Genomic DNA, 26599 nt, shown 5'->3' on the forward strand with positions numbered 1-26599 from the left:
CCTTTCAGATGTGTCACCTTTCTTATTGTTGTTGGATTTCCTTTTTTTTTTTTTTTTCCAGGTCAATAGTCTGAAAGCAGTTAACATGACATTAAAGCTTTTTCCTCTTTGGAAAACAAACCCTATAAGTGTTTTTAATTTTTCATGTATTCCTGTCGATTCCTAATACGTCCACTTGGTGTTGATGTTGTATAATTTTTTTTCGCTGCCTGCAGGATTTCGGTGTCCGGGTTTCTCCTCAGAACTGGGTACACGTTTGTTTCACTTTCGTCCACTAGATGGCGATATTTCCCCAGTTATCATCGGCTGCACCATTCCAACGTCTGTCGTCCGGCTTTTCCGCTGACGTCTACAAATATGGGACTGTTGATTATTGAGTACTAGTTAACTCATCGATACTGGGACACCTTTGTTATTCCATCAGAGGAAAGTGTATTGCCGTCAATTCCTGCTTTAGGGCTAAATCAAATGCATAAAGCGTGAGACTTACTATAACCACACCTTTATAATATTAAGCGTCACTGTTTATAAACCTGACCTGTATCAACCTTCCCCAGGCAAATATTTGCCTTAATGTCCATTGAAACCAGTTACCAAGCTTTGGCGTCAGCAAACCATGGGACTTTTTATTACCCAAACCGGTTTGCTGAATACTTGCAGTCAATTCATGTGTTGTGTTTGCGGGAAAAGTGCGTCAGGTGCATTTTTTTCTTGTGTCCTCAAGTGAGGATTCCCTCTGATGTGTCAAGGAGGAGGGGCCGATGACCATGCCAGCTGCTATCCACGCCTCTTCCTCTCCTCTTTTCTTCTGTTTCCTTGCAGCTGACGTGGGCCCCGACAGCTGGAATCCATCAGCGTGCACTTCGGCCTGCCTCCCTGCTACTTCCTGACTCGATCCCTCTGCTCCTTTCGTCTACCGAGTGACTTACGCGAGCATGGACCCGCTGACATCCTGGGTGGCGACAGACCCGGCTGTGGTCCGGATCCTATGGATCTTGGCGCTGGTACTGGCCCCGCTACTGGTGTGGTTCTTTTCCTTTTGCTGCTACACGTGGAACCACGGCTCTTCCTCGGCTTCCATGGAGCGCTACCTGGAAGGTAGGGTGGATACTCCCCCTCCCATCCCGCGCCACGTGATAGGCTGTTTCTGTTTCCACTCTAACTCGCTTACGCGACTGTGGTGTTTTTTTTTTTTCTGCCACCGAATTGCTTCTGCTTCCACTTTGTGGTTGGAAATGTGCTGATTGGACGGCTGGGATGTGTACAATGGCTCTGTCACGCTTACAGTTACAATAAAAATATACACAAAGAGAGTTCTGCGAGACTTGTAAGCGTACTTAAAAAAATAAATAAATAATGCAGTGATTGCCGTCCACGAATGCTCTGGAGGCATCATCGGGTGTGCTGCAGGAAAAGAACAAATTTGACTTCATTGGCCCATAAATTATTTACTATGAATGATGCGTCTTTGTTCATCTCTCTATGCCAGTGACAAGCACAACAAATAAACGCTCCTCTACGCGATAGCTGAAGTTACAATTAACTTGCGGCCATGAATACTTTATTTAGAGAGCGAAATACTGAATGCAAAATAAAGACTGAACGGAATAAAACTTTTTGGTGATGTTTTTGTTCATTGGTGTGCCGTGAGATGTGGAACATCTGCTTTTGCTCAGTAAAAGTAGTAAATGTGTTTGTTTTTGTTTTTTCCACCCCGCCTTCCCACACAGTGATGGTGAAGCCGCCCGGATCCAAAGGTCCCGCTCAGGTGAGACCAGCGTTGACTCGGAATCGTAATGTAATGCCTCCTTTTGGACTTTAGGGGTCTCTGCTCACTTGTACTTGGCCCCAGTTGTCTTCCCGGGGCCTGATGACATAACAAAACAACCATCCCGTCTCAAACCGCCCTCCTGTCAACTGTCCTCCAAATGCAATGAAATTTAATGCTTGCCAGCTTTATTTATCGCTTTTCATACAAAGGGTAACTCGAAGTGCTTCACGTTATTTAAAGTACAAAATTTAAAATCAGCTACAAACTTAAGAGTGAAGTTTGATTTTTTTTGTCGAGACTGTGAGGACCACCTTGCTGCCAGTTTGCTGGACAAATAAATCTAATTAAATATCAAAGAGTGGATGATTGAGTGAATGTGTGTGCAATGTGCATGACCTTTCAACATGCCTGCATATGCGAAGCCGTTTGTGCGGCACTAACATATGAACAAAGATCAAAAATGTCACGGCGTACACACACACACACACGACACAATGGGAGCCAACCGGCTTTTTGCGCCCGTCCATCAAAATGACGTCAGTGAATGAGAGGCGTGTGTGTGCAAATGCCACGGTTAACAGTCGGAATATTGTACAACATCCCTGCAGAAACATACAGTCCACAGCACAAGATTTCGAGACCCTCCCATTGTGTTCAACCTGAGTGTTGGCTTTTAGAATTCTGTAGAATGCCAATGAAATAGTACTTTCTTGACAGCAAAAGTAATAAAAATGCAAGTGACCAAAAAACAAAAAAAAAAAAAACGCAGCACGCTAAGTGGAGGCTTTTTGTCATGTTTCAGAGGAGGAAAAAGCGCAAAGAGAAGCATGCCGAAACCATTCAAGCCAAGGCAATTAAAGTGGTCAAGACGGAGAAGGCAAAAGAGACCAAGGTGGTCCCGAATGCAAAGGATGTGAAGAAGCATCAAGAGGAGGAAGTCAAGAAATCAAAGGAGATGAAGCTGAAGGTGGATCAGGAGGTGATCCAGAAGGTGGAGGTAGCAAAGAAGGTAAAGGAGAAGGTACTGAAAGTGGTCCAAGAGACCAAAACAATCACCGAGAAGATCAAGAAGGCAAATGTTAAGGACAACGACGTTGTACAGGAGGCAAAAGTAATGACTAAAGAAGTGAAGGCCCCCTGGGAGGAGGTGAAGAAGCCAAAGGCAGTCAAGAAGTCCATCCAGGAAGTGAAGGAAATTATGCAGAAGGAGGGCAAGCTGGTCATCCAGGAAGACAGAAAGGAAAAATTGAAACCTATCAAAAAGTCAAATGACATCCTGGAGTCTAAAGAAAACAAAAAGAGGAAGGAGGCGAAGGTAGTCCTGGAAGCAAAGGAAGAGGCGAAGAAGCCCGAGTCAGTCAAGAAGGAGAAGGTGAGGGTAGTCCAGCAGGCCAAGGAGACAGTGACTGTGGTCCAGGAGGACTTGAAGAAGGCAATACCGGTCAAAAAGGTGAAGGAAACAATGAAAGACAAGGTGAAGGTCATCCAGCAGGCCAAGGAAACGGTGACTGTGGTCCAGGAGGACTTGAAGAAGGCAATACCGGTCAAAAAGGTGAAGGAAACAATGAAAGACAAGGTGAAGGTCATCCAGCAGGCCAAGGAAACGGTGACTGTGGTCCAGCAGGACTTGAAAAAGGCAATACCGGTCAAAAAGGTGAAGGAAACAATGAAAGACAAGGTGAAGGTCATCCAGCAGGCCAAGGAAACGGTGACTGTGGTCCAGGAGGACTTGAAGAAGGCAATACCGGTCAAAAAGGTGAAGGAAACAATGAAAGACAAGGTGAAGGTCATCCAGCAGGCCAAGGAAACGGTGACTGTGGTCCAGCAGGACTTGAAAAAGGCAATACCGGTCAAAAAGGTAAAGGAAACAATGAAAGACAAGCTTAAGGTCATCCAGCAAGCCAAGGAAACGGTGGTTGTGGTCCAGGAGGACTTAAAGAAGGCAAAACCGGTCAAAAAGGTGAAGGAAACAATGAAGGACAAGGTGAAGAACGATCAACCGGCCAAGGAGACATTGACGGTGATGCCGCAGGAAGTGAAGAAGCCAAAGACAGTCAAGGCAAGGATCACCCAGGAGGTGAAGAAAACAACGGAGGAGGAGGTGAAGGTGATCCAAGAGGTGAAGAAGGTGAAGCCGGTCAAGATGGCGGAGCTGAAAGTGATCCAGGAAGTTATAGAAGTGCCTCTGAAGGAATCTGAGGCGTCTTCCCTGGAGGCTTCAGCCCCATCTGGGAAAAGGAGGAGGAGGCGGCGACCACAGAAGGTGAGCTGTCATCGAGTTGTTCATGTTTATGCGTACTGGACATATTCGCGACACCTGTGCCGCCTGGTATCATTAGACTCGAATCGTTTTTAAAAAGCTGGTCCCTCAGGGATGTCGATGGCGGTCTCACGGAACTGGCACGAGATGCCGTGATGGCATGCGGAATCGATGGGAACAAAAGTGGAGCAGCACACAGTGGTCCATTCACACCATGACACACAAACGCATTGGTCGCTCATTATGTAACCTCGCCCAGCAGGACAACTTTTGTTTCGACTGGCTGAACTTAGTGTTCTTTTCTACGTGGTTAACATGCTTTTTTAGAAGCGAGGAAAAAAAACTGCTCTTGAAAAGCATGCGATTTGTCTCAGCCCCCCCGCCCCCCCCCCCAAAAAAAGCTTACTATAACACCTAAAACTTGATTTGTGGTTAATCAAAGGCACCGCTCACTCCCATTCAACACGAGTTAGAACGTGATTGGTTAGGTCATGTTAATGATGGAGAAAGTTTTGAAAAGATCTGTCTATGTCTCATTTGTTTCATATCAGAAAAATTGAGCTGGATGGTCATTCCACTGAATCGGTGGCCTTTGCGTCCTCAGGAAATATAAAATTGTTTTGTTTGCAATGCAAAGCGTTCTCCACATGAAAGTGATTTTGTATTTTAAAATTGGGATCATTGTACAAGTCACATGGTCCACAGGAAGTTGTCTCACCACATCCTCTGCAGGCCAAAAGTAAATTCACTCATTTAGATTTGAATTATGGAGGTAAGATCACAACAGAGACAGACAATGGTGTCTTTTTTTGTTTGTTTTGTTTTGTTTTCTGCTGGAAATTTGAAGCATTGATTCAGGTGGAGTGACCCAGATAAGATTTGGAGTCAGGCGTGCTATGACTAGCTAGCTCTAGACTGAATAAGTCTAGCGTACTACGATGGATCGAGAATCGGTATATCTGTCAAGCTCATACATTGCTGTGAATTCAAGAAATCCTTAAATAGCCACTGAAGGCCCAGGTACAAAAGTCGCTGACTGCCACTATTATATTCTGAATACTTCGGTTGTTGCTCTGTCCGTTCTGGAACTATCATGCCCGTCAAACACGCTTGTCATGTCATGTTCATGTATGCGCCAATCTAGCGCAAATAACACCGTGTTAAGTTTTGCGTTTGGTTCAGTGCCGGACGGACCCCCCCCCCCTTTAAAATAAATAAATAAATGGCGCAGTGCGCATGCGCGCCTCCTCTCCTGCCGCCGCTGCTGCTGCTGCAGAGAATATGATGAGGGCGCCTTGAGGTGTGCCATCAAATTCTGCATGCGACGCTTGTTAACGCACTGTTTGCGTGGCCCCACCACCGCCACGACCACCACCACCCCCATCACCGCCACTCCCGCGGACATGTCGACCGTGAGTATGGTGATGACGTACGTGGGCAGCTTCGGTGTCGGTTCGGACGCGTAGAAAGGGGGGGGGGTGTGTGTGGGGGGGGGGATTTGCAGGTGCAGGGCGGCCTCGTTGAGGTCACTTAGAACGCGCTATGAATTCGTCATGGAACGTATAAAGTATTCATCACGTAAACTCACGTAAATCACGTGGTGACTATTTTGGGATGTGTGAATGTTGATGAGTTTCCCTTTAAGTTCTGCGAGTGACGTGTGCAGGCCACTTCATTAGGTACACCTGCACAATCTCACGAAAGCCAATTCTGGAAAACTGTCTCGTCTTTTCTTGCCGCAACTATGCTAGGTCTCGCTATTCTCCAGACAATCATTTCAACCTGGAGTTATGTCGTCTTGATCTATGCGTCTTTGTTACCATAATAAATTAAAAGAAAGGGATAAATAATCTCGTCATGTCATCCATGGTCGAACTATTTTAACTAGTTTGGTTGTTCTAGAACCATTTTTGTTAGGTCTACCTGGCTAGCTATTTTAGTTCCGTTGATTGATCCGAGGTTCATCCATGCTGGGTGTTTTGACTCGTGGTCTTTGATCTTTCAACACTTAGTCTTGCTCTCTAGCTATTCCGCATCTATTCATTGTAGTCCAGAGCTCTGTCTTCCACATTTGTGCAGCTATACTATCCTGAGAGACATTATAAATACCAAAAAAAAAAATCTGAGCTTTATCCAGCCATTGTAGCTGCCGAATTTCCCACTCTTCTAGATATGTCATGTAAATCTTCATCCTTTATTTATTTTATATATATATATTATATTATTATATATATATTATTATATATTTATGTAATGTTTATTCTACAAATATATTACTAATGCTGTATTTTATATTGCACTTTTATTGAACTGTGTACAGTTCTTTCTGAAACATTTTGTGCAATGAAACACTGTTTTTTTTCTCCCCCCCCCATCCCCCCCAATGTTGCTGCTGTCGACTGCAAATTTCCCCAGTGTGGGACAAATAAAGGTTATCAGTTCTTACCTGTTAATTCAAGCTCCATCCTTGGTGTAAATTCTGAAGATATTTCATTGAAATCTAGTGTTATTCTTCAAAATCTATTATAAATCAATCCATTTGCACTAGAAGTCTAGTGAGCTATTTAAGATCCATCTCATGTAGACCTATCCTACAATTTAGATTGATCTATTCATTCTGGATCTTTGCCTTTTTCCAAATCTATTCTCGCTCTATTTTTGGCCAATCTAGTCATTATATCCATTCCGGCTATATTTACATTATTTCCGGAATATAGTATGTAGTTTACCAGTCCATTCTAATCTTATTTCTCTTCTGAATCTGTTCATCTACCGTATGTTTAATCTCCTCTATCCAGCCAGACTGTAACTGGCTAGTCTCGAGACTAGCTAATATAGTGCTAGGTTGTCTTTAATTTATGACTCTGTTGCAGTGTATTCGAGATCCATTTTGCTATGCATCCTAGATCGCTCTCTACTACATCTCTCGATCTGTTGTTTTGTTCTACAGCTGTTCATCTCTTACTCCAGATAATGTCCATTCCAATGATTTTTTTTTCCTTTTCAAGATGCACTGTATTTATAAGTACATTTTCCACAGATAAGTGTTACGGTACATTAGCAACAGAGTCTGGCGGCTATTCGACATCCATTTTGCTATGCATCCTTGATCGCTCTCTACTACATCTCTCGATCTATTGTTTTGTTCTAGAGCTCGTTCATCTCTTTCTCCAGATAATGTCCATTCCAATGATTTTTTTTTTCCTTTTCAAGATGCACTGTATTTATAAGTACATTTTCCACAGATAAGTGTTACGGTACATTAGCAACAGAGTCTGGCGGGATTTGAAATTTGACACAGGAGATATGATGTCGTTGCTGCGCTCAGATGCCGTTCGGGGACTTCATCCGATCACAGAGTGCGTGCGTGATGGTGCAGCCAGCGCCCTGTCGAGGCAGTGTGGTTGCTCTGTGCCTGACGGTGACTCAGCACCGTCGAGGCGGAAGTGTCGTTCACGCGCATTCGGAAGTACACTCTGCTCATGAGCAAAAAGAAAAAAAACACATTTTTAATAATCAAGCAACACATTCGAAATGATAACCAATTACAGTATTTAATACAATAAATAATCATAAACGTGTAGTCATTTAAAAGTCAAGTTAATTTCATATTTTTACTTTGATGTGGTTAAACACTGTTTGCAAATGTGTGCACACCCTCTTATAAGTCGTGCTAATGTGGCTGTGTTGACAGTCAACCAAATGTAACCCTTTGAGGCACAGCGGTTACTACAGTGGACAGCGTCTCATGTTATCAGGTTACAGCAGGGGTCCCCAACCCCCGGGCCGCGGACTGGTACTGGTCCGTGGGTTATTTGGTACCGGGCCGTACAGAAAAAATAAATGACTTATATGACTTCTGTTTTATTCATTTCGGAATCTGAAAGATGTTTTATTTCGTAAATTTACATGATTCTCCGTTACATCCGTCTACAGTATGTCACTCTTAACGCAGGTCAAGGCACGCTTCTTGGTCATGTGATAGGTTACCACTGAAATGAAACCCGGGGGCTAGCAAAATGCGTAAAAAAAAAAAAGGTCTTTTTTTTTTTTTTTTTTTCCAAGGGCGCGTATACTTTTTATATCTACTGTATGTTGTGAGGTGCTGTAGTAATTCTGCATCTCTGCCCGCAGGCCATAGAGGAGGTGCAGGACCAGCCCAAAAAGAGGCCCCTGGTCCGGGCGGCGTCGGATGAGAGCACCGCCGACGTGTACCCCCTGGGGGGCTCGCCGTCCCCGGGGGACACACTTCCCTGGAACCTGCCCAAGCATCATCGCATCAAGCGTTCCAAGTCGGCCTCGGGCGATGTGCTGGACCCGGCCGAGCGCGCCGTCATCCGCATCGCAGGTACCATCTTTTTTTTTTTTTTGGACGCACACCCACTGCCCACTTCATTAGGTACAGGTTCCAAATATTAGGGACAGTATCTCATTTTGGATGGCCGCCTTGCACAGCGTGGCTTTTGTATTGACTTTTCACCAGACTGTGTGTACCTAATGAAGTGGCCAGTGAGTGTCTGCGCTTATCGATTTACAAGCGGACATGTGGTATGAAATAAGACCCCCTCGATACTGATTAGTCAGGGTGGGGTCCTGCAGTGTGATGTCATATGGATACACAAGATAGTGAAGGGCAAAGTAGACCAACCAAGTATTCATCAAGAGTCCTATCATTTTTTTATGGGGGGGGTCATTATAAAAAGCTCAATTTTTAATACATTAATCTCATTAAATAATTCATGAATATATTGTTAATTTGTAAAATAATGACATTTATTTTTTATTCGATTCAATCCCATTTGAATGATCATTTTATGATTAAACCATTGTAGGAAACTATGAGTAAAATTAAAATATTGATGATAATGCTGTTAGAATGAGTATGAATTTTGTGTAAAATTCCAAATGACTTCATCAAATGTTTGCTCTGCCAATAAATATAGTTCAATTAATATGGATTCAAATGTTAAAAAAAATGAGCACTATGGTTTACATTTGATTCCAACCTCATCTACGAATGACTTGTTCGTTTGAAAAATGAAATGCGGCCCCTTCGAAAAAAAAACCGCTGATCGAGTGCGCCTTTGTCGCGATCCAAGATGTGGTTGCTCGTGTGAGCGGCGCGAACATGCGACATCGTGACATCTGCAAACAAGCACAAGGAAGTAGTTGAGATTTGACGTCACGGCAACAGGAACATTTGTTGTCCAGCTTGTTGAGAGGCAGCCAAAGGATCCAAGAAAGCACACGTTCACTTTTAATAAATCAAATGCGTGATAAATATCAAATGATAATGGGCGTGGCTGTATGTCGTCGCTGTCTGCTGATGAACACGTTGCTCCACTTTAGGATTGGCGCTTTTAAACTCACTGGAATGATGTTCTTGGTGCTTTCCGCCATGTCCTGTTAAAAATATGCTCTTTGCTTTCAAAGTTGGGTTTGACGGCAGAGTTATCAAGTTAGGGCTTCTAGCCCGGGGGTCTGGAATTCAAGTTTGGGTTCCAAACCAAAGTTAGCGTTTCAGCTGTGGCTTAAACCTTCCAGTTCGTGTTTCAAGCTATGTCGTGTTTCAGGGCACAGTTCGGGTTTTAAGTCTGGCATAGTGATTTATTATTTTTTTTCGAGCCAAGGTTAGCGTTTCAGCTGTGGCTTAAACCTTCATAGTTCGTGTTTCAAGCGATGTCGTGTTTCAGGGCACAGTTAGGGTTTTAAGTCTGGCATAGTGATTTATTATTTTTTTTCCAGCCAACCAACCAATGAAAACAGGCCTTAACACAACATGTTCATAACAAGCCTCTCCATCGGCTCCCAACAACCCAGAGTGAGGGGTGGGGGGGGTGGACACATAGTCCAGGCTGAGTCTTGGGCCACGCAGACGGGCAGGCCAGACTGGCAGGGGCAGGGAAGGCTTTGTGTGCTACTTTTCCTTTTGTTTTGACCCAAGATGAGCGCAAGTGCAAGCGAGGCGGTGGCCAGCGTCAAGGAGAGCATGCGTCCCGTGGAGCGGGGCCAGGCCCAGCCCGCCGTGCTCACCCCGGGCCAGCGTTTGCCCGAGGAACAGGATTACATGCAGGCCTACGAGAACGTGAGGGAGAAGTATAAAGGTAACGCTTGCTCCGCTCAGCCCGTGTGGCAAGGGAGGGGAATGCCGCTTTGCTGTGGAAACAGGAAGTGGAATGCAATCACACACTTTTATTAGGACCAGATGAGCTGCCTGTGTTAGAACGTGAGCCCATGTGTCAAGCCCTTGTGCCAATCTATCGGTACCGCAGTGATTTGCTGGAGGAACAGAAAGATCCAGAAAAAACACAAGAGATTCCAATATTAAAATGCAATCGGACACTTTTTTTTTTTTTTGTCAGGGGGGAGATGAGCTGCCAATGAGAGCACATGCAAGCCCGCGCGCCAAGCCCATGTTGCGAGCAAGCGGACCACTAATGGCTCCGACTTGAATTACTTGGGAGGCAGGAAATGGAATGCTTTCACAGTAAAATGCAATTGGCATCTTTTTTTTAATTCGGATTGGACAGGCCGACTATGTCAGAAAATGTGAGCCCATGTGTCAAGAGAGTGGAGGCTTAACTGTCGGTTTGCTTGGAAAACAGGAAGTGGAAATGCTTTCACAGTAAAATGCAATCGAGCACTATAATATAAATGTTATACACAAACCCACACCAATAAAAAGACATTGCTTTTCAGGTGTTTTATTTTGAAAGCGCAAAGCAAACAGAGCCTCCTTGTTTGCACTGCATTTAGACGTGGCGGTCTAAATACATCCCAGCATGCAATGTGCCTCCCCCCCACCTTCTTAGGCACCCGAAATACACACTTTGGAATACGCTCCCTTGTGTGTGTGTGTGTGTGTGTGTGTGTGTGTGTGTGTGTGTGTGTGTGTGTGTGTGTGCGTGCAAATGGCAGGAAAGCTCACGTCTAAATCTAAAGCGGCGTCGTCTGACGAGTTTGTTTTGGGAGCGCGTGTGTGTGTGTGTGTGTGTGTGTGTGTGTGTGTGTGTGTGTGTGTGTGTGTACCCAGCCTCCGTTAATACCGTACTTCCCTCAGATCACTTTCATCCAACTCAAAAATAGTAACACACACACGCACATGCTTCTGCTGCATTTCTTGGGGCCACTCCCAGCTGAAAAGTACCATTTAAGTAAACATCAAATCAAGAAGATTTAACACTGTTTTTAACCGAAACACATTTCCTTTTTTTTTACCGTGAGCTTAATCTCAACACACAATGCCAAACCCCATAAACGTTCGAACCAAACTAGCATCTGTAATTATAAACCTTTCAACAATCGATACTTGAAACACAAACGGTGCGGCAATATGTGGCCAATATAACACGACTGACAGGCATATATTCTTTATCCTCTATGCAAACATTACTAATGTTAAAGCAGTTTAGTTGCGATGGTTTTTGGTCACCAAATTTGGTATGTCTTTTGGTGGCCAAGGTTCACGCATACATTCATACACACACACACATATATATATATATATATATATATATATATTAATTTTTATTTAGTTTTGGGCGGGGGGTGTGGCTCAGGCTTCATGGGGTGGGCGCTGATGTGACCTCCGTTGACAGAGGTCCTGCTTGTAAATTATCTTCACTTATGTTCACACCGAGGTGCCACTTTGGATCTGAACACAACTTTCTCAACCTCATGCGAGACTTGGCGGCAGCGGGTCAAAAGCACTTTTCACTGTTGAGCCGGCGATAAAACATTCTAGTGTGTGAACCGTATTCTTCAAATTTATGGAAGTACCAAGGTACGAAACATGCAGGAAATATTTCATCCAAGTTATCTCAAGCCTTGAGGGATGGAAGAACCCAAAAAAATGTATTTGGGCAAAAGCTCAGGGATGCGTTTGAAACTTTGCAGTCAGTGACACATCCTTGGTCAGGTGCAAAGTGAGCGAGGCTCGGAAATGGAGTAGGAAATGTTGTTTGAAATGGATCTGGGATAAGAGGACCGTCGGACAAGAGATTTAGTTTCTTTCTCCTCCAATCCCAAGCTTGAGATTTAGCAACAGCTGACATTAATTATGCAATACCCCCAACACCCGTTCCTAAAAACAGACACAGGAGTGGAAGCTGCAGAAAGGTCAAGTCCACTTTCACTCTCAAAGTCCACTTTTGGACAATTTCTTATCGCTAAATGCGGTGAGACCACACATGGCTGTTGTTGTACTCAGAACAGTATGTTAACCTTGCGTGATAAGCCACATGCTGCTTCACCAATATCTTCTGATGTCATCGGTAAACATGACTGAGTGTCTGCCGCCTGCTCATCCCTCCAACAATAGTGCTAACGCCGAGCGGGCTCAGGCACGCCACAGCGAGCCCGACTCACGCGCGGAATGTCAGCCGTCAGACCGTACGTGTTCGCCCTGAGCCGCCGTTTTTGCGTCCAGCGCCGCGTGAAAGAAAAGCTGCCAACGGATAGACTTTGCTTTGTCAGCTTTTTTCGACACTAACGACCCATTTCAACCAAGTCAACCACGTTTAATGAGCGCTAACCTCTCCTAAGGCTTTTTTTTTTCCCCATCTGTGGAATTATTCACTGAGAAACTTTTATTTCTCATGCCTACGCAGAGCTTTTTCATCCCAAGACCACGAGGCGCTCTAAAGATACCATGCTAGCTAGCTCAAAGCCCACATGCTAGCGGTCACGTCTGACTTATGTTTCCCCCCAACTCCCTTTGCTCCATCGCCTTCTCTCCTATATGCGCACACACTTATGGCAGACAACGAGGCATTCTAAAGCAGCCACGGTCACGTGTGTCACTGCCCGTTTTAGCCAGGCACCCAAAAACAAAAAACAATCAGGGAAACTGAAAAGGTGAAAAACGGTTTCATGCCATATCGCCGCATTTTCGGAATGTTTTCAGCAATTATCTTCAAACAAGGTTAATATATTTCAAAATAAATCTCGGAATGTACTTTACAGGGCCTCTAAATTATGTTTGCCTATTCTGGATCAGAGCCAGATTAAACCTGGTTTGACAAGAAGTTGTTTTAATTGCATTAGAGTTGAGAGATATCATGAAGTCGTTTTTACAAACGGGAAGAGTGACGAATAGCATAAAACATGTGCCCAAGGAGTGTGGTCAGATAACATCTACATGATAAAAAAAAAAATTAACCCCCCCCCAAAAAAAATCCAGCATAATTTTATTAATTGTATTTTTATGATTACAGTTACGTTAGCATAAACATTTAAATTTGCCATGCCAAAAATTGCAAACTGGAAGTTGTAAAACCAAGAGTTGAAAGCGGTCGTTGTTGAAAATGAACAAGTTCTCAGTCTTGCTGTTGAATTCAGCAGGTTCCTGTTAGACGGGAGTAGGAAAAAAAAAAAAAAAAACTCCAGGTGATTCATCTTTTGTTTTGGAGAATTCCGGTTCAAATTTACCACTCCATCATAATTCTCTCCGATTGGGTAACTTGTGAAAAATGTCCGGTATTTATGCCATAAAATCGAACGCAGCTGCGAGGCCTTTGATCCCAACTCCCCACAAACCATTGCACTGACCAAGTGGAGGCAGCATGACGGCCATCATGTGACTGTCAAAACTATTTGATTAATCCCGTTATGTGACACAGAACTGAAAGTTTCCCAAACGTATCCGCCTTTTTAAAATGCTGACTCATCACTCAGTTGAAAGTTTACAGAATGATGATGTCAACTGAGTTAATTGGGCCTGACCGATATATATACATACATTTTTTTTTAGGCTAATTCTGGTATGAGGCAGAGTTAGTGTAATCAGCCGATTAAAAAAAAAAAATCTATATCACTTAACATATAGAGTGCTAAAGATGATTCATTTTTCATTTTACCAATCTTTCTCCTAAGTAACGGACAGACAGATTTAACCCTTCCATACACCCGGTTTCACCTGATAACATGACAAGCTGTCAACTGTCGTAACCGCTGTCCCCGAAAGGGTTCAAGTCAAATCTGAAACAGACCTGCAGTGTTGTTGGATGCACAGATTACCTGCTTATTTACTTATTTCACTGCGGGCAGCCTCCATGACAAGTCATGCTGAGTCACCGTCTGGGTGACAAACCCATTTTTGTATCAATCGTCGCATTTCGTCACTTAGAGCAAGTTCACCTCGATTGTCCTGGCACCTTCCTGTTAAGGAGGAGTAGGAGGAGGATGCACCATCAGGGTGGGGCAAGAGGAGGTGTGCTATTTTTTTTTTCCCACACATCCCCCAATGAAAGGGTTTTTGTGCAAGGCAGGAGGGGACAAAAACACGAAAGCTGCCAACTCATTGAGCGAGCCAGCAAGAGAGAGAGAGAGAGAGAGAGAGAGAGAGAGAGAGAGAGGGGCAGTGGATAGGCTGGTCGTTTGCAGTTTTGAGACTATTCCATCCTCAAGTTGGCCGTTTGGGAGTCAGCAAGCATGGATCCGGCCAGGTCAATCCAGCACGAGATCAGCTCTCTGAAAGGTACTTGACCCTGTTAGCGTCATTAGCTAGTTCGCTCACAATGCATCAGAGGCTGGCAATAAGAAGTTGAGGAATGAGGATCATTCCGTAGCTTTTGTCGCCTTTTGTGGGGGGGCCACGAGCGGGTGGAGGGGGGGGGGGTTGAGGGGGCAACTGCATGCATGCGGCAAAGCGGAGCTGCAATGCAGCATCGCCGTGGCAACAAGTTTGTGGAGGCATGTGGACAAGACTCGGATGTTTTTGAAGCGCCTGTTAAGTTGCCTTCAAGGGGCGTGACTGTGTCCGAGACGTGTGACATCATGACGACTTGGCATCCAATCGGGAGCTGCCGCTCGCCTGCCTTCTCTTTGAATCGATGTGACTCGGAGGACCGGAGAAACACGCATTAGCTGCAACCTTAAAAATCATTGATGTTAGGCAGGTGACGAGCATTACAAAGTGCCTGTCAGCTCCGATTTTGCACGGCAGGCTTTCTTCTTCTTCTTTTTCTTTTCTTTTTTAAACTCCAGCGCCATCTGCTGAATCTGCTCGGTCACTGCCCTAAATCAGACCCAATTGGACTGTAACTGATCGAAAGTGGAAATAAATCCCTCTGTTTTTGTCTTTAACCAGACCTGTGTCAACTTCCCAACTCTCACTTTACTAAGTAACCTAATCACTGACTTGCTAACTGACAGATAACTGAATTACTGACGTGCTAACAATATAACTCGCTTACTGAGTAGCTTATGATCTAACTTACTTCATAATTAACTTATTGACAAGATAACTAACTTGCTAACCAAGGCACTTCCACCTCAACTGACCTACGTATTACATACAGTAACTAAGTAGATGCCCGTCGTACTCACTAATTACCAAATTTACAACAGGACAAACACACTGAAGAATTAAATTACTAACTTGCTAATTAGTCTTACTTATTAACTAACCTACTAAAAAGATGGTCTACTCATTATGCAATTTATTACCTACTTTACTAGATAACTCAGTGGATACTTGGATAGCTGACTTAACTAACTCACTGACTTGCTTACTATGCACTTAACTGTCTACTCGCGTACAAGATTAGTTGCTTATTAACTTACTGGTAATAAACTGGGCGGCCCGGTGAGCTAGTGGTTAGCGCATCGTCCTCACAGTGCGCAGGTCGTGGGTTCGATTCCTGCTCCGGCCTTCCTGTGTGGAGTTTGCTTGTTCTCCCCGGGCCTGTATGGGTTTTCTCCGGGTACTCCGGTTTCCTCCCACATTCCAAAAACATGCACGGCAGGCCAATTGAACACGCTTAATTGTCCGATGGATCGTGGATGGTTGTTCGTCTCTGTGTGCCCTGCGATTGGATGGCGACCAGTTCAGGGTGTCCCCCGCCTACTGCCCGAAGACGGCTGGGATGGGCTCCAGCACACCCCACGACCCTTGTGAGGATAAGCGGATTGGAAAATGGACGGATGGTAATGAACTGACTAACATTCTAATACCTCACAGCTTACCTGTTGACTAATTTACTACATACCTAATTACTAACTACATTAACTACCATGCAAACTTTCTAGTGACTGTCTGACTTATATACACACTGTATATCTTGTTTGCTAACTTACTCAGAAGAAAACTATGACAAACTTATGAACTAACTTATTGACCTACATGTCAACATACAATTATCAGAATAATTTTCAAGCAGCTCATATTGGATCAATCATATTGGATGAATTTGACTTTCAATGGCGATTTTGAGATGACAACAACCTGAAGCTGTTTTTAGGAGTTGCTGTTTTGAAGAGGGATGTGAAAATGGTTCGGCCAAGGCCGTGTGGATGTGTGTGTGTGGGGGGGCTGTCGTGCTTGGAATCCAGAGACAAAAACTCCCTCGCTTCATTGGGTTTGCCCTAAAAAACAAATCGCTCAAGTTCAGAAGCTTTCTTCCAACACTCACAGCTTCTTCTGAATGGATCTTGCGCGGCGATCCGGTCCGCTCTGGCTAAATTCTTGACCGCAAATATTCCCAGCTTATTTGGGGTTGATCCTGTCTTGACCTGGCAAATAGCAAACACCAAAGATTCAATACTTGTCGATTAACTATGAAACATTTTAGATTTGGTGGGCAAAGCGTGGCAGCAAAGTCTCACGGCTCACCATTAAAGACGACACTTTTTAACTATGTCGGCTTACGCAAGGTCAGCCGTTGTGCGGTCTCGGTGTAAGTTTGTAGTGTACACAGACTCATGGTGAAAGTGCTAATAAAGCTAGCGGGTCAAAACCGGGTCTTTTGGCTTGTTGCTTTGGGAGAAGCCGGACATATTCAGCCAACAGATAAGATGACAGGAAGTGATGTCATATTACAGCTCAATGCTGGATCTGAAGCTTTTCATTTTTGTTGGCACCAAGCCCTCACTTGAAAAAACACTGGAAACCATCCGGTGTCAAGGACAACTCATGAAATTAAGCAAGATAAAAGTGATATTGTGTCTTATATACTCCGGTTTTTAGCATATTAGTTAAAAGTAATAAGCTACAACAAATTCCGAATTGGTTGATCTCATCTGTTATTCGGCACAATTGGGTACATATAGTCGTCACTTGGCCCCGATGCATGCAGACCATATCATGCAAAAGTATATTTTTATATTCGATCTAGATATTATGGTTCGATATTCATGGCAGCCATATTTGATTGATCGCATGAGCAAGTTCTTATTGAATTTGCATGCGGCAAGTGATTCTCTAAGGCAGCCTTTGGGAGACTTTCAAACCATGTTGTCAAACATACGGCCCACGGGCCGGAATCGGCCCCCCAAGGAGGTTCGATCAGGCCCGCAGGATAATTTAAAAGTGAAAAAAATGCATAAAAGACACAGAATGAATATTTTTAATAAGGTGCAATTCATGGATCATCCGCTAGGGGACACACTGTTTTGATCAGAATAGAAAACAACATTGTTTTGATCAGAGAAGAAGACAACAGCAGCCTCAGTCTGTCACTGAGACAGACCCAACACAGCAGACACTACGAATGACACGTGAATACTTTATTCTTTACACATTTAATAGCACTCACCTTAGTTTGTAAGGTGTCGGTAGGCAGGGATTAAATTTAGATTTTATATTCACATGTGTAAATGGTTTAAGATTTCATTTCTTTATAAATCTCGTTTAATCTTGAAATGCATTTCTATATTTTTCAATACAAATTACTTGTTAAACTTTTATAAAGTAAATCGGACATTTGTCTAAGGAAATCGAAGGTGCTTGATGAAATGTTTTGTAAAAGACGTGTTCATTCAATTTCAACATTTTCCGAATGTTCTTGTGCTTCTTTAGACCAAAACAAAGGAAAGACATGATATTTTGGTTATTTATAGCAGAGTATGGTGTCATTTTAATGCTCAGGCCCACTTGACATCTACTGAGGCCGTACGTGGCCCACAACGTGAAATGAGTTTGACACCCCTGCCTTAAAACATTGCTTGTGTAATTGTGTAAATTGGCACTGTCCTGTGCTGGAACTACACGTTTTCAAGTCAGGAGTTTCCCTTGAGTGGCCATTGGGTGGTGCTCTCGGCCAGACCCTCTCATGAAGCAAGATGATTCTTGCACTGGTGTAATATTTTATTAGAATTAGGAGTATTGTGAAGTTTAAGTGCTATTTCCTGATGGATGCTACAGTGGAGCGTTTTGTTTTTTTTTTCCCCTCGAGGCGGTGCAAATGCCTCCAGACGGCTAGAGTCTGAAAGGAGTCCATTGTTATTTCTGAACTACTATATCTTGTTGAGAAGACAACCCCCCCCGAGTCTTGACTCCTACAAGTAGCATCCAGGCTAGGGCGGTGCGGGTCTTTGTGCGGGCGTCACGCTAATCTGGGGTCTCAAATGTGTGCTTTGTCATCGTCGTCGTCGCACTGGTTTGCATCCTCACTGACTGCACTATAGCTTCTTAAAACCACCCAGCCACAATGTTATTGATGCAAGATGTTTTATGACATCTGTACAGCCCTCTGAGCGAGACGTTCAGGTGAAAACCTCAGAATACAATCAGAACATGATTTAATGAGGTCCAAATATTTTTTTTTTAAAAAATGTCTGCCTTTATGTCGATAACATTGCTCCGTTTGAGTTATTGGGGTTGGAGTTTGCACTGGAACACATTAGTATTTTCTCCAGAGGGGAGCATAAACTAGCATGACGTATACCTATGGTAGCATAAACAAACACCCTCCCGCCCCATTGTGACACACTCACTACAAGGAAGTGTGTCTTTTGTTATTGTTTTTGTTTTAGTGGAACTGTTGCCACTAGCAACAATCTTAGCTCCTCTGTCTCAACCTTACTGACTCATGTTTTGGGGGAGGGTCACATTGCCATGGTTACCGGCATTTTTAGATAATACATGGCAATGAGCGGTTTATCACACACTCGCATAAACTTGAGTGCACTCACCTTTGGACCAAATTCTTGAGGCAGTTTGGGGGCAAATTTCTACTCGCATCTGTTGGTGCCTCTCACCCATTTTGGACTATTTTTAGTTGGATTTCATTGCATAAATTTGCCATGATGTCATTCAAACAGAAGAACAAGCCATGCCGCAGTGTTGCATAACTCAGTGAGATGATTAGCAGATGTCAAGATCATAAATAATTCATTTAAGAAACTAAAGTCAAGCATGTGGAGTCCCACAGGGCTCACTTCTCGGCTTGTCGTAATTGGAACTTTACAAGCTGCTCCTGCAGTAATGAGCTGCTTGACATTTGCGGTATTTCTTTCATGCCGTGCATGCAGGTTAAGATTTTATACTATTACTAACCGGTTAGCTTCTTTCATGTTCCTTCACATACTCATCTGTCTTGTTTCATTCATATTGTGCATGTGGAGTCCCGCAGGGGTTTGCACTCAGTTCACTGTAATTTAAACTATGCGTGTTGTTAAAATGTTTAACAGAGTCATTTAATCTTTGATAACACACATAAGAAATCAGATTATTCCGCAGGTCATCAATCAAAGCGTGTGGAGTGCTGCAGGGCTTACTTCTCAAACCATTGCACTTAATAGTTTACTTGCTACTCCTACTCGCTGGTTGTTGTAATATTTAAACAGTCACTTAATCTATGATAACATACAGTTGGGCACACAAAGCTTAGTTGTACCAACTACTTTTCGTCATGTTCTGCGTGTTTGTCTTCCTCGTTTGTTGGGTAAAAGGTGAGCCTTGTTGGAATGCTCCCAACAATTCACTCCCAGATGTTCCCACGCCGGCCGTTCCCAAATGCGAAACTGCTGGGTTGTGTTTTTAAAAGTTTGGAAGACAACTGCGCGTCTTAAATCACTCACCGTAAAAGTCCAGCAGGAATGCAGCCTCGCCGCTCATTTCTGCAATTGGATTCAGTGGCCGACGCCACATCTTGAGGATTATACTGTCAGATATAAAAATATTTCATCACACTCCCGTGGCATAAATCTTTTGACTTTGTGATGTATGACGTCTGATTCGGGTTATGAAGAGCAAAAGGTCTGCTCTCGCCATCCAAAAAGCACAACTCAACCCAGGCCTTGATGTTATAAAACATCCCTGTGATCTCCCACATTTGGGGATTTTCCCAGTATTGATGCGTATCAAAATTGGTGAATGTGTGGATGATTTACGATCCCAATTTATCGGGTTTTTTTCCATACTCAAAAACTCTCCAAATTTCTCCGGTGTTCTTCCATGCGTATGATACAAAACTCTCCAAATTTCTCCGGTGTTCTTCCATGCGCAAATGTACATTTGGTTGCGTTTCACTTCGCAACAAGAAATCCGGGAGCCTCGTTTCTCACGAGGAGACCCACAGAAAACCTCAAGAATCCATTGCCAAAAATACATACAAATTCGGCCATTTTAGTTTGAAATGGACTGAGGTTTCAAAGCAGTTTCACTTAGCAACATAACATTTGGTGTTTGGTGGAACATGAGTAGATCTACAAAAATTGTCAAGAAGCCACGCCCCCAAAAAGACATGGGAACTTTCCCTTACTTATTTATTTTTGTTAGTATAAAGAAAGTAGCAGGCAGCGTGGCGTTTGCACGCATGAAAATTAGAGGATGGCGCAGTTCCACCAGTGTGTTTAAAAGCAAATTACGGGGGAGAAGTACCCAAAAAAAAAAATTGTAAATATGTTCCAAACCTCCCGTGTATATTTTTGGCCCCGCCAACAACCGCGGTACCTCCTCGAAGCCGCGTTCTTTCCATGCCAACCTCCTCGCGAAAGAAGCTTGACTTGGAAAGAACAATTGTCTTCTTGTGAATGGGAAGGAAATAAGTGCGACGCTCTGTGTGATATTTCATCGGGTCCAAAAGAAACGCCACACACACACACACACACACACACACGTTTCACGGCGGACGGATTAGTTGGCAACCCAACACATACTTCATCGCACAATGAATCCCTGTCCTACTTTTAAAGAGAAAAAACTCAACCACACAATGTTTTATCTTCACTTCTTCTTCTATATTAATTCAATTTATTTTAGCTTGACTTTTTTTTGGGGGGGGCGGGGTGAATTGTAGCTTTAGCCTGCAACAGCTCATCAATACTTAAGCATATCGAACGTAAACAGCGTTGACTGCTCCCATTTCTAAAATGTTGGATTATGTAATTCAATGCGCACATCAGAAGATTTATGATGCTAAATGCTTTCGGCTGGGTATAGCTTCCAGATGCTGACAACCGCGATCCCCCGCTACCCTCCTCCAAATCTGCTCTTCTTTAGTCCTGGACCTCCCTCAGGGTGCCACGTTTGACATGTCGCTCAGTTCGTTGACCTGGCTACGGAGTTAATTATTTTATTTGTGTCCGGGATTATCATCTCCGTCAGCCGATAATACGATTTGCTGACCGTTGAAGTGATGAGCCTGTCATTTTCAATCGGACAAAATGAGAAGCAGGCGGAAAGCTACCGCGCTCACGTTGTCCGATGTCCCATTAAGTTTTATATCCATGGATAAAAATAGTTTGGCTGATGAAATGCGTGTTGGGAAGAACCACTCTCTAGATTTGTGTATTTTTATTTTTTTTTAATGCTACATATTAGCTACACTATTATTATTATTATTTTATGGTACAAACAGCCTGTTTAACCATAAAAAATATGTTGTTTCTATTTTTAAATCAGCTGCATGTGTCAGCACAAAAATATTTTTAAAAACATAGATGAAATATAAATATATTCCTGCCTTTACCCTCTTGTGTTACGGTCAGGTTAATGTTGTTTTTTTTTTTTTGTTTTGTTTTTTTTTACAATTTTGTTTTTTTTTTTTTGCATCATGTTTTTAAATCTGCTGCATTTTTTAACCATAAAAATAAATCTTCAAACTTATTTTTAAAATACATTTTTGCCTTCTGACCTTTGAGCCTTTTGATCAATGTATTTATTAAATGTAAATATTTTTATAGATATCATGAAAAGAACAAAACAAGGCTAAGCATATTTTTGTATTTTTAAATAATGTTAACGTGGGTCAGTTTGACCCGCAACTGAGCGCAAGGATGAACTTTCTTGATCGTACACATTTTGAGGGTTTTTTCCTGATGCCCCCTGCTGCACTTAAATTGCATCAGGGTCGGTTTTATTTTCTTTTTGATATAAATAGGAATTTAAAAAAAAAAAAAGGAAAGAAATGAAGTGTGTCTAATTTGCACATAAAAGAAGTAACCAGGCCGGAGATGGGAAATGTTGGTGTGGCGCAGGCAGGCAGGCAGGCTCATGTTTTCCAGCCAGTGCCTCTCTTAGGGAGGGTGAAGAAGCTGCCGCAACATGTGGCAAGAAGTGGCCCCCCTCCCGGTGTCTCTCTGGCCGGACTGCCTGCTGTGGCGTCTGCTGGCTTTTCTGTCTTCTCCGTGTGATGCGTCGGGACGTGACTAGAGAGCCTTAAAATGGAGTCCATCTGTAGCCGAGACTTCATGGAGCTTTTGATTCAGAACGGTCAAGGTAGGTGGCGACAGTTCAGTCTTTCGACCAAAAGGTGTCAGCACGTAAATGCTTTTTAGTGGCCAGCAGCTGATGCGGCCTGCTCTGTTGTTGGCTAAACCGTCACTTAAAAAAAAAAAAATCCTATGCTTCATTTTGGAAGCAGATTGTTGACTTTCTTTGGAGAAATTTGAGCCTCAGAATGATTACGATCTGTTTTAAGTTTTGGGGATTATAAGATGTAATACCACATTTGTCCTCAGATGGTGGTAGTGAGTCATTTCGATGGGGGGTATCTTGTTCGGTTAGCTTAACAGGATTTTTTTTTTAAGGCTTTGCTTTTTTAATTTTTTTTTTAATTTCTATATCTCGCAGCTGAGTTTTTTTAAATTTTTTTATGTAAATGTTACGGTGACGAGAAAAACTGAGTGTCTGGCAAACTTTCTGCAACCTCGAATGAACCCTGACTAGAAAACATTCTCTACGTGTGCACATACTGTGCAAAGCAAACCTCCGCCGCCCACTGAGATATGGGCTGTAATGTTTAATCGAAGGGGGGAGAGAAAAAAAACACTCATTGACACGGGGCCTGACAGTAGTGTAGCCTATTCATTTAACTGCATAATTCTTCATTTTGATTTCAGGATCCAAAATCATCGCGATTCTGAATTCAGTGAAACTGAGTTTTATCAAACACATTCATTCTGAATGGTGCAACATAGCTCTGTTTAATTTTAAAACTGGATGGACTCATTTTAAATTTGTTTTTTTGCTCATCTCTGATTAGAGCAAATTTTTTGATTCAATGAAGCGTTTTGGGCGCAAGCCAGCCAAGAGTTATAATCTCACCACACCCACGCTATTCATTTGCCCTTTGATGCTGTTTTGCATTGTTGTTAGCATTATTTGTTATATTTTTGAGTTTGCAGCCGCGTTCTAGTGCTGATATTTTTGCTAGCAAAAAAAAAAAAAATCCCAAATCATCAGAAAGATGGCTTGTATCTCAAAGCTTGCAAGTCGAGTCCCTCATGTCTCAAGGCACCTCTGTATATATTTTTGAAATAGAACCTATCTGGTTTTGGAAGAACACTTAGGCCTACTAGCTACTGTATTTTTATTATTTTTTTTTAAATTCGGTCACTGCCATTGACAGCTATGGACGTCAAAGATGCATTTAAGGCGGCCTGGGAGTGAATGAGTTAATGTTGGTCTTTCTGGCAGTACTTGGCGAGCAAAGTATTTCTCCAACTTTGAGAACCACTGCTGGATAACCCACTCGTCTCATAGACCGCTAAATTGGGGGTTTTGTAGTCGCCGTGGCGACGAATGAAGGATTTGAAGCTGTTTGCTTTAAGGACCCGGTATCCCATCGGTTGCTTTAATCAATGCTTGCGTCCAGACTGAAGCATTACTGTGCAGAACATTGCCATAACACTTTTAGAAAAAAAAAAAATGAGGCACATCATGCGGGCGAGGCGCAGCAATTTTTTTTTTTTTTTTAAACGACTTCCACAGAGGCCTCTTTGTCAGACCACTTTTCCGCCCTTTGTCCATTTTTTTTTTTTTTTTCCTCCTGCAACTCATGGACACCGTCCAGGGAAAAGCAGTCCGCATGAGATGCTCTTTCCACTAAGCTCACAGCGCTCAGGGCCGTCTGCTTTTCGCTTCCCCGGCTGGACGAGCCTCCACTTCTTTTTTTTTTTTTTTTCCCCCCTCAGCTTATTTTCCCTAGCACGGCCCCCCTCTCCCTCCCTCCGTCCGCCTCCGCCTCCCATTGGGTTCTGATTAGAAGACACAATGTTTCAAGGTCAGGTCTGAGGAGGAGGAGGATTTTGTGGAAAAGTGGCAAGCGCGCAAGAAGGCAGAATGGACCTGTGCTGCTGCGTTTGCCCCGGATCTCCTCGTGGTATGTTTTTATTTATTGATGTATTTCTTTTGCCGTTAGAATCCACTTTAAAGCTCTTATTTTTTTAAATGTACGCCACTGTGTGGTGTGACAGCATCTTGCTTATGTTGTGTTTACGTGTGTTCATTGGGCGACGAGCGAACGAACGGTTTCAGGATGCTGCGCGTCGTCGCACATGTGGGAGCGGTCGGCGGCTCCTCCCTTTTGGAGACACGAGGGGGTGGGGGGGGTGCAGATCTGTTCCGCTCACATGGCTCGGGAGAGCTGGACAGAACTTTTCCGCTTCAAGGCTAGTTTGTGTTGATGGGAGTCAAATGGAGCATTTGAGTCACTTGATTAGGTACACCTACATACATCTCGTTGGCACCATGTGTGGCCTTTCGAATTTATTATTATTTTTTTAATCAAAGCGATATCCCCCCGCCCCTTGCCCCCAAACAGTAGAAGACATAAATATTCAAGTCAACTTTATTGTCCAATGTGCTCTATGTGCAACATAGAGCACAGATGAAATGTCTTTCCTCTCAACCACATGAGAGAGAGGAGCCGCTGCGGGTGCCCGCGCCGCCATCAACAAAACTTTTGGGGAGGAATTATTATTAGTCACATTTTGAGCTCTTAACACACTCAATTAAAATGTCAATATTTTTTTTTAATCCTAAAGAAAATTTAAAAATTGGCATTAAATTTCACAATTTTGAAATGATTCCCTCCTTTTTGTGTAAAAATAAGAATATCTAAATCCTTTTTTAGTGAGAAACAGAAAATATTTCTTGTTTAAAAAAAAAATAGTTTTCTTTTTTTCCCCCCCATACTTATCCAAAACAAAGAGAACAAAAAAAAAAAATCTAAATTTTGTGATTTTTCTTTTTATCTACATCAAAGAATTGTTTTTGAAAAATTTGGGGGTCAAAATAGACTTTATTATTCTTTTTTTTTTTATCCAAGGCAAAAAAATATATATATTTGCAAAATTTTTTCCAACAAGCTGTCAGTTTTTTCGGTTATTTTCTCTGTTATCCTACACAAGAAAATACATTTTTTTGGATGAAAACTTAGAATGGAATTTTCTTTTAAAAACCAACAACAACAACAAATCTCGAAACTTTTAAGATGTTTATCATAAACAAAATAAATTTAATTTTTTTTTTTTCTAAATTCCTATATTTTTTTTCCAACAAGTCAGCATAATTTCACGGAAAGGGAATGACATCTACATCATGAGGAGCAATAACGCAATAATGTACTTGATGTGACTGTTGCGTGATTTGCATTTTCGCCAGGGCTTTGCTGCCTTTTTGGTTCTTTCATTTGTCAATCATCACAGCAGCACCGCCGCTTATCCACTCAGCTGATTATTTGTTCTATTTTTAATGCCCAAACATCATCTTCTCAATGCCTCTAAAAGCGATCTTAAATACCGTACCCCCACTATCAACACGAAGACAAACACTTGGCGCTAATGCTTAAGCGCTAAGTTTGTAAGTCCAACTATTTTGGTGCGTGCCAGTCAGGCTCTTGCATTGTGACAGCGTCTTCTCGGCATCGGGTTTCTTAGAGATGAAAGCCACACCTGTTCGAGACAAAACAGCATCATCATCATCCTCTTCCATCCTCCGTGTTTGTTTTTTTTTTTTTCATCTTCCACGGATCGATCCGAGCAACGCCAACGCCCCCTTTTTTTTTCTTTTTGCCCGGAGTGAATTGTTTGACACTGCAGACAGAACGTCTCTATCGAGCTGACTTGCTGCCAAAATGGCGCTTCTGGTGCTACTTTGGAATCCGGGAAATCCGCCCCCGCCATTCCCGATGCGTATGGATTTTACAGTGTGAAAGGGGCTGAAATAGGGGCGAGAAAAGCATTCTGGCTTCTGTCAGTTTACGAGCTGCAAAGAATCTTTGGAGTGCGATTGCTGTCCTATTGTACCGTAGCATGAGGTTGCAATTTGCGTTTACAGTCGCAGAATAGAGTCTCGGAGTGAAGGCGTAAAAGGGGGCGGAGGGTAGGGGAAAAAATGACTCAGGCTCAATGAAGAAAGGATGGAAAAGGGATCAACTGTGGATGATTCTGGAAAGGGAGTGCAGGGAAACTGAGTTTGCCTGCTTATCAGGCCTGATCGCTCCATACGAGTTTGTTTATAAATGTGTATGCATTTATGATTAAAAGACTGCAGTGAGTGAGTCCGTCCAGCAAGGCCAGCCGAGTCACCCGCAGGAGGCTTGTTTATTTTGGTAACTTCT

The 26599-nt window shown here is 43.0% G+C and overlaps 1 protein-coding gene across 14 annotated transcripts in view; it reads left to right on the plus strand.

The window, feature by feature from the left end:
• The first annotated feature begins 819 nt into the window (after positions 1–819).
• pleca (plectin a) overlaps positions 820–26599 on the plus strand; it is a 66693-nt gene continuing 40913 nt past the window's right edge. For 5 of the 14 annotated variants that reach the window (XR_002168722.1, XR_002168724.1, XR_002168723.1 and 2 more), the window contains exons 1-5: positions 820–1098; positions 1731–1768; positions 2574–3534; positions 3730–4034; positions 8166–8379. Coding sequence is in view for 1 of the 14 variants with exons in the window: in XM_019874103.1 (XP_019729662.1) it covers positions 936–1098; positions 1731–1768; positions 2574–3534; positions 3730–4034; positions 8166–8379 (1681 nt within the window). In the remaining 13 variants the exon portion in view is untranslated. Of the gene's footprint in view, positions 1099–1730; positions 1769–2573; positions 3535–3729; positions 4035–5419; positions 5444–8165; positions 8380–9898; positions 10136–14392; positions 14509–22403; positions 22474–24215; positions 24359–26599 lie in introns of those variants that run through there. The other 9 variants (XR_002168727.1, XR_002168728.1, XR_002168737.1 and 6 more) reach the window with 6 other exon arrangements.

This window comes from Hippocampus comes, unplaced genomic scaffold (assembly GCF_001891065.2).
Source record: "Hippocampus comes isolate QL1 unplaced genomic scaffold, H_comes_QL1_v1.1 scaffold166, whole genome shotgun sequence".
In the NCBI taxonomy this organism is placed as follows: domain Eukaryota; kingdom Metazoa; phylum Chordata; class Actinopteri; order Syngnathiformes; family Syngnathidae; genus Hippocampus; species Hippocampus comes.